The sequence below is a fragment of the Numenius arquata genome, chromosome 2 (genome assembly GCF_964106895.1).
Source record: "Numenius arquata chromosome 2, bNumArq3.hap1.1, whole genome shotgun sequence".
NCBI classification, from domain to species: Eukaryota; Metazoa; Chordata; class Aves; order Charadriiformes; family Scolopacidae; genus Numenius; species Numenius arquata.
In genome coordinates this window covers 34,945,792-34,957,479 of record NC_133577.1, presented here as the reverse complement: position 1 = coordinate 34,957,479, position 11,688 = coordinate 34,945,792, and the positions used below count along the sequence as shown (strand labels likewise).

Here is an 11,688-nt window from a genome sequence, read left to right as displayed (position 1 = left end):
CTGTTTTCTTATGACCCTTAAGACCCATTATGCCCCATTTAGTTCCTATGACCATCTTCTGACAATGTTTTACAGATCACACTTGAGACTTTGGGAGAACTGCGGTTGGAATCGTCGTTTCCACCAGAATTGTTCCCTAGCTGAGGATAACTGTGTTTCCTGCTCCTCTAACTGTCCCTGCCGGGACACGTACCCCGCATGCAAGTCCTTCAACGCCTGTGTCTCCCTCGAAGGCAGCAGGCAGTCATGGCTGGCCTGCAGGCCTCGGGCTCTACACCTGGCTTTCAGAGGGCCAAGGCATGGGTAGGGGGAAGCTGACAGTAAAAGCTTGCCAGCGCAGGTTTTGCCCCGGCTGCTGAGGGACGCGGGGGTCGCAGGAGCTCCTCGGAACCCCTGCCCTAGCGGGGCACTTCGGTAGCAAGGGGACCTGCGGGCCGCCAGTGGCCGAGGCTCCCACCTCCCGCCTGAGGGAAGCGGACTACAACTCCCGGCGTGCACCGCCGCACCTGCGGCCGCTCTGATTGGTTGCCTCTCTGCCTACCCCTGTGTGACGGTAGGAGGCTGGCGGCCGCGCCGCAGCCCCCCGCGTGTCGGGGGCCGACGGGCCCCATGGCGGCGGTGGCGGCTGCCGTGGCCTGGGGGCGGCGCGGTGGCCCCGCTCTTCTGCGTGGGGCGCTCGGGGCAGCCCCGGGCCGCGCCTGCAGCTCTGGGGCACCGGTGAGGGCTCCCTCCGCCGCTGCTCAGGTGAGGCGGGGCGGGGGGCGCTGGGGGGACCAGCCGGGGGGGAGTTGCCAGGCGAGGCCGGGCGAGTGGAGGGTTTGGGGCCGAAGGTGGTCGCTGGCGGCCGGTGATGGGCGGGTGGCGCTGCCGTGGGGGGAGCCTTGGGAGGCGTGCGGCCGCCGGAGGTCCTGTGTGGGGTTTTGAGTCCCGGGCCGGTGCTTTGCGCTTAAAACTAAGGAGAGGTAGTTTGTGGAGGGGTAGCCGTGATAAGCCAGGCTTGGCCCGGTGGGGTTCTCGAGGGGAGCGTGGGCTGGGGAGCTACCTTGCCAGGGTCGTCTGCAGCGCAGGGGTCCGGCTGCTGGAGTCTGTCAGGGAACGGCGAAACTCTGCCTCCTGCTTTCTAATAGAAATACTTAATTTTGCAACCTGTTCCAGAGCGGTAGGTAATTTGTGTGGCCAACGTGACTTGATGATGTGGGGAGGGCGTCAACAAAACATGTAGTAATATATAATTCTGCGTCCTTACTTTATTGAAATGTCACCTTTACTTTGGAAGTAAGTAGGTCGTTCAGTTTCTTGGACCGAACCAGTTCTGTGCTCCCTATCAGTCGAAAGAGAGATTATACAATGGCGTTTGATCTGCCTAGGTCAAAATCAAGGGGTTTGGCAGCTTTCGGTGGTTGTGCTCCCAATGGTTACACGAGCCTTGCAGTGAACCTGTTTGTTCTGTCGCTGGCATGAAATCAACACAGGTGTTGTCCAGATCTAGCTCCTCCTGGTTTAACTGTCGGTCCCTGAGGTGGATTCTGTCTTTTTGTGTCCAAATACAGGAGAAAAAGCGGCACGGAAAGGCAAAGGTTCTGTAACCGTCTATCAGAAATAGGGCATGACATGCAGTGTAGTCCCAGCTGGGTCATGATTTATTGATTTATTTGCAATTGCATGGCTGGCCTTAACAAGCAGAAAATAGACTAAAGCTACTAGTGACGGTTTTTGTGTCACCAGAATTGAATGCATTCACTACCACTTAGTTATTTACAGAAAGTCAAATGGATTTGTGTGTTGCTTTATTGAATGCTTGCTTGGCTCGGGAATCTAGAAAAGTTATTGAGTTTCTTCTCCCCATCTCCTGCCCAACCCGTGTACTTTTTTATATGTACTGAAATTTTTTTATAAGTTCTGAAATTCTGATCAGAGTTACTTTTAAGTACTTTCTATAAATCGAGTAGTTTTAACATAGATTCAGGAATACTTTTGAGAGAGCTTGATTACACCATCCACCTCTGAAAGCCCTACGCCCTAAGGGGATGAAAGCCACAGTGGCTGGAAGAATGGGATGGGTGATTTGTGTGTGTGGCATAGTAACTGTGACAAGTGTGCTGGGGCACTGGCTGATACTCTGCAAGGCCTGAGAAACAAGCTAATGCAAAAGCAAAGACAGCGCAAACTTAGCAACTATGCAGTGATAATATACTCATTGCTCCTTTCTGTTCTCGGTCTCTCACAGGATTCATCTGTAGAGAGGAGCAATTAGCATTATAGCCATGGGGGACAGTGAACCATGCTTTCAGATGACAGGATGTTCAGCTAGTCAAAACAATTGTGGATACTGCTTGACTGTCCTCTGGGTTGGACCTGAAAGTGTCCATGGGTTCTGTTTAGTTTCATGAGATTTCAGTTTGGTGCAGGGATTGCAAAGGGGAGAAGAGAGCACTACACTCTGTGTATTTCATCCCCTTTTAAGATATTCCTTCCAGCTGTGGAAGGAAGAACGCTGTAACTCGGAAGCCTCAGGAGACAATTGAAAGGCTATGTCCTAGGCCATCCATTGTAAGTCTTTAGGTGAAAAACAGTGGGATCAGTAAAGCTGCTGTATTTGAATTGTGTAGTGAACTTACGTTCAATTTATGGTGTTTTTAGCCTGTTCCTACATGCTGTTTTTTGAGACCGTGGGGGAATGTCTGTGTGCATGCTATCTATTCTGTATCCTGCATTTGCTATCTGTCATAACACTGTCTATGAATGCTTGGTAAGTGAGTCCCTCCAGCAGAAACACTTAAGAGCTTTTATTTGTGTTTTGAATGTCCATTAAGTTCCTTATGGACTTAAAGTCCTTATGGCCTTTCATATATATTCTCTATATGAAATGTGGTGAAAATTGATGTATTTATAGAAGTGAAATGGTATTGACCACGTAACCTGACTGGGCAAATCTGAGGCTGTGAAAATTTATGTCCGTTTTGAAGGTGAAATCAGATGTACCTGGGAAGCTGATGCGAAATTGTTTACAAACAAAACCCAGAACTTGATCTGCTTATTATTGGGCTAGTTAGTCCACGTGTTTGAGCCTTTTGTTTGTATCTTAGTATTTAAGATACAGTTCTCAGTCTCAGAGATATGTACACAGAGTGGAGACCCTTTTTCTAAGACTACATAAGGGCAGGTAGCAACAGGCACTCTGAAAGCAACATTTTCGTGGTTGTTTGGTTGTGTACAAGGATTCCTTGACTAATTCACAGTTAACAAAGGAAAGTCTGATGCCATCCTTTAATCTTGTACACATGATGACACATGTCCAGATTATATTCTTGAATTAAAAAAAATCACATAGGTTCACATATTTCTACTACAAAACTGTATTTTCCAGTAAAATAGGAAAAGTAATTTGTACTTTTAAAAATTGTTTTTATTTTATTGTAAGCTGGAATTTTACATGCAAGGTCCCCACCTTTTTGAAACAAAGGAAGACTATGGGAGGGCTTTTGAGATAGGGAGGCTTGAGCGCAATAACATTAAGGAAATGTGCATTTTTTTTTTATTTTTTTTTTTTAATTCTGCTGTAGATGTATCATTTTCAGTAAAGGTCTTTGGGATCCTGATACAATGTTTCATTTCAACTTCCTCCATCTGTCCCTGTAGATCCTGCAATTCAAACATAACCACCTGAAACTTTCTGTGGCCACAATGAAGTCTTCACCACTGGGATGAAGGGGAGAGCCCAGCTTGTCTAGAAAGACCTCATATGGCCTTTATTCTTGGCCAGTCATGTCAGAAATTCTCTGTGTGCTGGAGCTCCATTTTGTGGGTAGCTGGTCAAAGTCCCTGAGCAGTACGGTCTGTGCCAGTAACCAGAACTGTAGCATGCTGTTTGGAGTCAAATGTTGGGCAGCAGCTGCGGAGCCCTCAGAAAAACATTTGTCTTGGACTTCTTAGCTGAGACCTCATTCTGGCACTTGGCCTATTTAGACCCATTTCAGCCTCTGTGGTTGTCTAATTTCCAGGTTGAACAAGGACGCTATGTCACTGCTTTCCTACAGGCTAAGATATTAAAGGTGAGGTGTGAAACAGAAGAGCTTTTGCTGAGTTGTGACCCTGATGCTGGCACAGCAGCATTAGGCACTACAGTTGAGGCAGCAGCGCTGATGCACAAACCCAACAGAATTGCAGGAGCTGAAAGAGCCAGCGAGTGCAGGAGCACGAACGATGTCATAAGTATACGCTGTTGTGGTGGCCCCTGAGGCCTGTGCAGAAGAAGTGTTTGCAAGCATTACTGTTTCATAGTGCACAAATATCACTGGGGATAAGGTGAAGGTGGAAGGGTAGAGCAAGTATAGTACTCAGTCGTCAGCTTGATAAATAGATAAGAGCTCTCTTCTCTTCCCCCTTGTGTTTAACTGAGCCTTTCCAGTATCTGTCAGTTTGTGGTGTTCCTGGTAGTTATTAATACCTCTGGTGACAGCTTCCAATTTTACTGTGTTGTTAGAAGAGTTCTTCTGGAAATCACAGGTGAATTGGCAAGTCTGAAGGGTTGACAGCTTGTCAAAATATAGCTGCTAGCTGCAGTCATCTAAGCTCTCATTCTTTCAGCACTAGTATAGAACATGGGATTGACAGTCCAGAGAGTGAAACTGTTTTTTCACAGATCAGATAAAGCACACTGTGTGACCGGGCATACTCCTCTGATGTGCAGAAGTGTCTCCTGTCAACTATGGAGGGTAGGGAGTGGGGACTTGGTGATTACAACCATCCCTTTTGAGTGAAAAAGTTATGTGGTTGGGCATTGATACGTTAAAATACGAACAGCCACCCATCTTTTCCAACTGCAGGGAACTGAATAACCCTTTCTGCTGTAACCTGGGAACTGTAGCAGGCAGCTTTTTCTTTCTTCCTGCTCCAATAGCTTTCACACAGGCTGCAAGTGACTAGGTCTAACCTTACCCTATTCTTTCTCTTTGGAAAATCCTACTTACATGACTGCCTGAGAGAGTGCTTTATCCTTGCCCTGAGTTACCAGGAAGGCAGCTGAGTTTCCATCTTTTATATTTGGCCTTCCCTGTGGAATTGATAAAAACATGAGTCAGTGCTGGGTGCGGTGACAGTTTTGGTAATAAAGGATCTGCTGCCACTGGAGCTCAACCTGATGCTACTGAACTCCTCGTGAGTATTTCCTAGTTCCTCCTTGCTGACATCAAACTGGACAGAAACTGAACTAACAGCTTAAAAATTCCATCTCCAGTCATTCTTCCTTCCCTGACAAACCCATCACTGTAAACCACAAGAAATTGGTGGAAAGAAGCTCTGGTACCTCTGGAAACCTTTTTTTCTTTTCCCCAATCCCAACTCCCACTATTTTGCAGCAAGAAAGCAAAAGTTGGTTATTTCCAACAGGAACTTTAAAGTATATTGACAGAGTGCCTGTTCTTTTAATACTGCTTCTTGACAGTTGACTTTAGAGTAATTAATGAAGGACAGTGTTATTCCTCCAGTGATCCTTTTAGTTCAGCTTCTTTGCCTCTAACAGCCACGCAGACGGATGGCAGACCAGAAACAGAACCGTTGTCTCCTGTGTCCCACTCCAGTGATGGCTCCTTCCTGAAAATACTTTAAGTGTGTAATTGTCCTTGAAAGCATGCGGTTTTGGCATGCATAGCATACAAGCATTAAAGCCTCCCTCTCTTACCTCCTTTCTGTCAGGGAGGACATCTTTTCACTTTTTTTCTTCATTGTAATGCACACTCTAAAATGGGGAGGCAGGAGGCTCCTACTGTTCTGTCTTCAAGTGGCGTGGGTAAGGAAGCCTGATCCTGAAAAGGTGCAAAAATGAGTTATTGAGGAAGAAACAGGAGAGGAGTGCTCCTACAAGATGGGCTAAAACAATTTTAATAAGCGTGCGTGTGCTTTCCCTCTTGAATGTGAACACCTTTCCAAAATAATAGGAAAGAGAACGTCAGAAATCCCACCAGGCCAGAAAACAGTGCAGTTTTCAAGAAAAAATACTTCCGTGTTGTTTTCTCTGAGTTTGGCAGAGATATTTAAAAGATCTTAAGATTTAGTCTGTTCAGGGGTAAGTTTTCTAACTGGAGAAGCAGCAGAAATGAAGTCTGAATATTTAGCTGGGCTCTTCGACTTAACCCTGCTTGTATTCTGAGAAACTCTCACAATGAGTGCAACAGAGCCAGCATTTCTAACACATCAAGCTCCCGAACTGGGATTTCTTGGGGGAAACTGAAGCTGTGCGGAGCTCACAAACAACCCGCAGGTGCCCAGACTGGAGTGTTTCTCTGGGGGATGGGGCGGGGGGGTGCGGATTAAAAACCAGACAAGTTTGTTTGGGCTGTGCAGGCTGGAGGCAAGGGAGATGTAAGGCTGTGTGTGAGTGTGAGCAGCGCCCAAGGCCGCACAGGGGTGGCCACTGCCACCTTTGGTGCTGCAGGGAGGGAAGGCCAGGCCTGGGGCAGGGGGGCTGGCCTTGTGCCCCTTATCCCGCTGCTGTTGTGGCCACCACTACAAAACAGAAACTGAAAAAGATTTCTTTCTTCTGCCAGAAAAGCAATTACATGGAGACTGGTACTGCTGTTTTATTGGGGGCAAATAGATGCTTTCTGGGCTTTGAACAGCCACTCTCTGTCTCCTTTATCTTCTCTAACCCCTCCGTGGCCAGGGATGTTCTTGGAGATCTTATCTAACCACAGGGCTGTTTGGATCAAGAAGTGTGGTGGATTGTGTAAAAGCTAGTGGAAAGACCAGGCTGCCAAGAAAGACTGCTCCTGCTCAAAAGTTTAGCAGCAGCTGTGGTGTTAGCGCAGCTGGAGTCAAAATTGCTGCAGCTGCTGATGGCTGAAGCTGGTCCTCTCCCCAGATAACCTTTGCTGTCTGGCTGTTGTGGTCACTGAGGGTGCCGTCTCTTGTCTTCTGCTCACCCCCAAATCTTTCTTACAAATGCATTCAGAATAAAAAGTTTTAAGGACGCATACCTGGGTTGTCTTAACATTTTAGCTGACCGTTTTCCAGCCTTCTTTCAAGGGCTGTTTCAAAACACTGTGCAGGATTAACTCCTATGGTTACTAGTGATGACCAGAGCCAGGGAGATGATGGCCATTTCTCTGTGTGTTTCCACCCAGTCCCTTGGCATCATCCCGTACATGCCAATTTTAGTACATCTGGAGATTTCACAGGTCTGTTTTTCACTAGATGGAAATCATGACTTTTGCTCAATTAAGCAGTTTGAATACTAGCTAATGGGTCATTTTGACCAGTTCCTCATTCTACATCTTAAATTTAAGTCAAATTTTATTTAATCCTTTGCCTGCTGCAGCCTACCAAGACTAGTCAGCACGATTTTGACTTGCGGCACGATTCTGCAGCTGATTTCCACTGCTCTCCCCCCCCTCACTTTTTTAACTTTGTGAACACGTTGTATCCAGAAATGGTTTTGTATGTGCACTTTCACTGGAGGTGAAGTTCGCTGCATGCCCAGGAGTGCTTTAGCTTTCTTCCAGTTTTCTTAGCTGGCTATTAAGTGTCTGTATGTGCTTAACTTGTAAGGACAGAGCAAGAGTAGTTCCTTTAACTATTTTGATCAAGTTTTTTCTGTTTTGTTTTGTGATTCTATGCAGCTGGCCTCTGTTAGAGTTATTAAATTGGCCTCCTATAAAATGTTAATTTATTAACTGTGATATTGTAGATTAAATGACACCACACTTGACAAGGTTTGGATGATGTTGTTTGCGGACGTTTGTATGTAGTGCCTGAACCAAGTATTCGCCAGCTGATTAAAGTATGTTTGTAAGCCTTTGCTTTTCTGCAGTACTGTGATAAGAGTTGGTTCAGTTACTGTATGTTTCACTTAAAGTATTGCAATATTTTCCAAAAGTAGCAGAGTGGTTTCAGCTGTGCTTTACAGGTGTAGAAAAATAGAGATATAACATGGTAATTTGAAAGTCATGGACTAAAGGCAGTGGGACTCCCTGCGTTTAGACCTTGCTATAACCAACAGTGTTCTGCTGTGGACAGTAGTGATGTTTTAAAGATGCTTCCTATAAACTTGAACTGTACTTGTTTCCAGTAGCAGCTACTAATTTGGGATATTTCATTGGATAGCTAAAGTGATCAGCCCTCATTCTGGAGGGCAAATACTCAGTAATTCCTGAAAACTGTGTTGCTCTAGAACATGTTACGCTGTGTTTAAAAAAAAAAAAAAAAAAAAAAAAAAACAAAAACAAAACCAACAAAAAAGAAAATATTATAAGTAGAAACCACTTTTAATATTCACTTCATGACAATTAATAAAGATATTATTACAATTCTGAATCTTTTTATGCAGGCTTGAACAGGTAGAGTGTTCAGGATCATACATTTCTCTCCCAGTCCCACTGTACCCTATATTATTTATCATATTTTATCTGAGACAAGCTTTTTGGAAGTATTCTGTTGTGTGCATTTGGGCAAAAAGTCCTTGTTGGAACTATTCTTGAAACAGACATCATGAAACAGCAATAATTTGGTTTTGCTATTAGCGGAATGTTATATCTTGCACATGAAAGTTGGTAGGGACACAAGCAGAGATGCAGAGTTTCATCAGCTTTTAGTTCTCTTGTGCTAAAGTGCAGGGACCCTTCTGTATGATTTTATTCATCTGAGGACTGTAGTGAGATTGGGCAGTCCTGAATCATTGATTCTGGAAAGTGAAGAGACACACAATTGAAAAAATTGCCTGCTATTCTGCACAAAAAGCCTGAAGCACTTGTGGCAAAGTGGCTGTATCTTAAAATGCACAGGGAAAATTGTAGTTCAGTTCTGTGGAATTAAGTAGGGTGTCAAAGTTAATCGCTGAACATCCAGTTTTGACCATAAAGAAAAGTCATAGGTTTTTCTTTTGCTTCTGTCCCTATGGAGAAAAATTGAATAATAATTATCAGTTGAGTTCAAAGTTAATATTTATACAATAAAGTTGGTAGCAAGGATAACTCTTCAAATATTTAGCACTTGCTTGTTCTCCTTACAGGAATTGCAAAGCTCAGGAAGAGGACGCTTTCTACTGGAACATGCTGCACCCTTCTCTGCTTTTTTGACAGACAGCTTTGGGCGTCAGCACAACTACTTGCGAATTTCTTTGACTGAGAAATGCAACCTCAGGTGTAAGTGTCTGCTTGCATTCTTGCAGAAAGCTCTTATGTACCAGTAGGTTGAAACACCTTGTGCAAATGCCAAGAATTGTGCTAGGGTACTTATTGCTGGGTTGGCCCTGTGCTTTTTGTAGTCTTCACAAAGTAATGGTAAAGGATAGCTAGAGGCTGATTTGGGGCTGAGCTGCTGGTGGGATGGGGAAGCAGGAGCAAGCCTAGGGATCTGCCAGAGACACGTGCGAGTGACAGGTCTTTCATCAGACTTTGTGTGGCTTGGATGATGGTGCTTGAGGGTGTCTGTGTACAATACACAAAGTGTGTGGTAAGCATGAGAGCTTGTACCTAGTCATTCCCACGATTACATCTGTGAAGTTTGTGGCAATGTCCCAGTAATTGCCAGTTCAGTTTGGTGTCCCTGTTTGAATGCAGATTAGATAGAAGTAAGATGGGCTTTTCCTTCAAAGGATCCATTGTAATTGGAGACCCCTCAAGTGAGCCTTGGGTTTTCTTTTGAAGGAAACCAGGAAAGTATTAGGAGATTGCTTGTAATATTTGGTGTATGGTCTTATCTGTATTTCAGAAAAGCAGAGTCATTTGACATCCATTAAAGAAAGTTGCCGTTGGTGCATTTTTCCTATCAATATTAGATTAGCTGCTACTGGTTATTTTTTCCCATGTATTCCTGTATTTGTTTCAGGTCAGTATTGTATGCCAGAGGAGGGTGTTCAGTTGACCCCCAAATCAGAGCTACTTACTGCTCAGGAGATAATCAGTCTAGCCAGACTGTTTGTGAAAGAAGGTGTAGAGAAGATCCGGCTGACAGGAGGAGAGCCACTTATCCGAGCTGATGTGGTTGATATTGTGGGTGAGTTCCCAATAAATACACTGTGTTGCAAAGTGACTTGCTATATATTGATCCAAGAAGTACGCTTATAAGTACCTACTAATATAGTCCAGCAACCTGAAGAATAATTATACATGAAACAACAGTGCTTTTTCTCAAAATGGTGAAATGCAGGGTAGTTCCTTTCAGAAAACTACTGATTCTGCTCTCCTGCTTGGATTGAACTTCATATTATAACAGCTGAACTTAGCACTATCTTCATATTCGACACCTGCTAGAATAGCTTACAATAATGCAGCCTTGGGGTCAAAAATCAAGAATTGATGTGACCAAGTCCTCACTGTGGAGGAACAGCTGATACGTGCTTACAAACAAAACAGGTTTTCTTTTGGATTTTTGGGGGAATGTGTTTTTGTTTTGTTTCCTTGACAACAGATGTCACTTGCTTGTTTGTGTTTAATAAGGAATGGTGTAAATGCCGATGTTTTTACAGTTATTGATGAAGGCTGTTACTTCAATGGAAGATAAATTACTGGGTAATTTTTAGAAGTCTATCTCCTTCAATTGGTATTGTGTTGACTGACTGTACTTGTTTTTTTTTCTTGAGGCAGGTGGTTTTTTCCCCTGTCGAAAGCCTCGTGTTACAGACATTACAATAGCTTTGTGTAGTGGCAATATGTTAGATTAGGCTGGGTAGTTGGGTGTACTTTGGTGGATTGTGGGCAGCTGAACTTGTCTGTTTCTGCGCACATACTCTTAGAAGTACTGAACATCAGAAAAGGCTAATATGGAAGATGAAGGTCCTAGAAGTAGAGTAACTGCCTACCAATACACTGAGCTTTTAGTGCAGCAAACAGTTGGTCTCTGCACCTGCTCTGTTTTGTTCAGTATTTGGAAGACCTTTATAGTCTTTTCCAAAGAAAGCAGCCCAAAAATGTTTTCTGCAGAATTTGAGTTAGGCATGTGTATTGAAGCCATCCTAGCACAAAGTATTGGTTTGGCCTGGCATACAGTTGATCTGAATTCCTAGATGGTTTATAGAAGCTGACTACAATATCTCAGATGCTGAATAGATTTGAGATTCGTTAGGTTTGTTTTCAGCAAACCTTCCTCTTAACCAAAAATGGTCTGTGAAATACCAATAAAATTCAAAAATATTAATGCTGGATTATTATTACCATGTTTTTCTAATAGTCAAGTTCAAACGTTTTTGTTGTTTCAATGAACAAATGTGATTTGAAGCTACTGTAGGAGACTGTTATTCAGACTGTTATTAATAGTGTGAGAAGTACACATATCTGCTGACAAAATAATTTTCCATGGGGTGGGGGACAGACAGTTGGATGAGTTTTTATAGCAACATACACATTTCAAGAGTGAAGTGGCACAGGGTAGACTTGTTAGCTCATGTATTAGTAGATACACATACCTTTTCTGGACCCAATCAGGTGAAGCGCAATTGAGGAAACAATTGGAGGAGAACATGTAAGAAACTTGTCTATTTTTGAAGATGCTCCTGATCCTAAAGGAAAAAGTAAATGTTAAAAGGGTTTACTTGGTGGCTTGAGCCTGACATAAAAGCTTTTAGTTTCATGCTGTTGAATTACAGCATCTGTTCTGTTTCCTTTTCTACTTGATAATTTTATCAGTTGCTTTTGGTACTGTTTGTTGCTAAAGCAGTGACCAAAGGTCAGCAAACAGACATAATAGGGGTACAAG

At 43.8% G+C, this 11,688-nt stretch overlaps 1 protein-coding gene across 2 annotated transcripts in view; it reads left to right on the top strand.

Moving 5' to 3' along the window:
- Window positions 1–591: 591 nt before the first annotated feature.
- Window positions 592–11,688, top strand: part of MOCS1 (molybdenum cofactor synthesis 1) — a 30,926-nt gene continuing 19,829 nt past the window's right edge. The window contains exons 1-3 of one of the 2 annotated variants that reach the window (XM_074167876.1): window positions 592–744; window positions 9,005–9,137; window positions 9,823–9,990. In XM_074167876.1, coding sequence (XP_074023977.1) covers window positions 610–744; window positions 9,005–9,137; window positions 9,823–9,990 — 436 coding nt within the window. In that variant the 5' untranslated portion in view covers window positions 592–609. The remainder of the gene's footprint in view (window positions 745–9,004; window positions 9,138–9,822; window positions 9,991–11,688) is intronic. The other variant, XM_074167869.1, reaches the window with a different exon arrangement.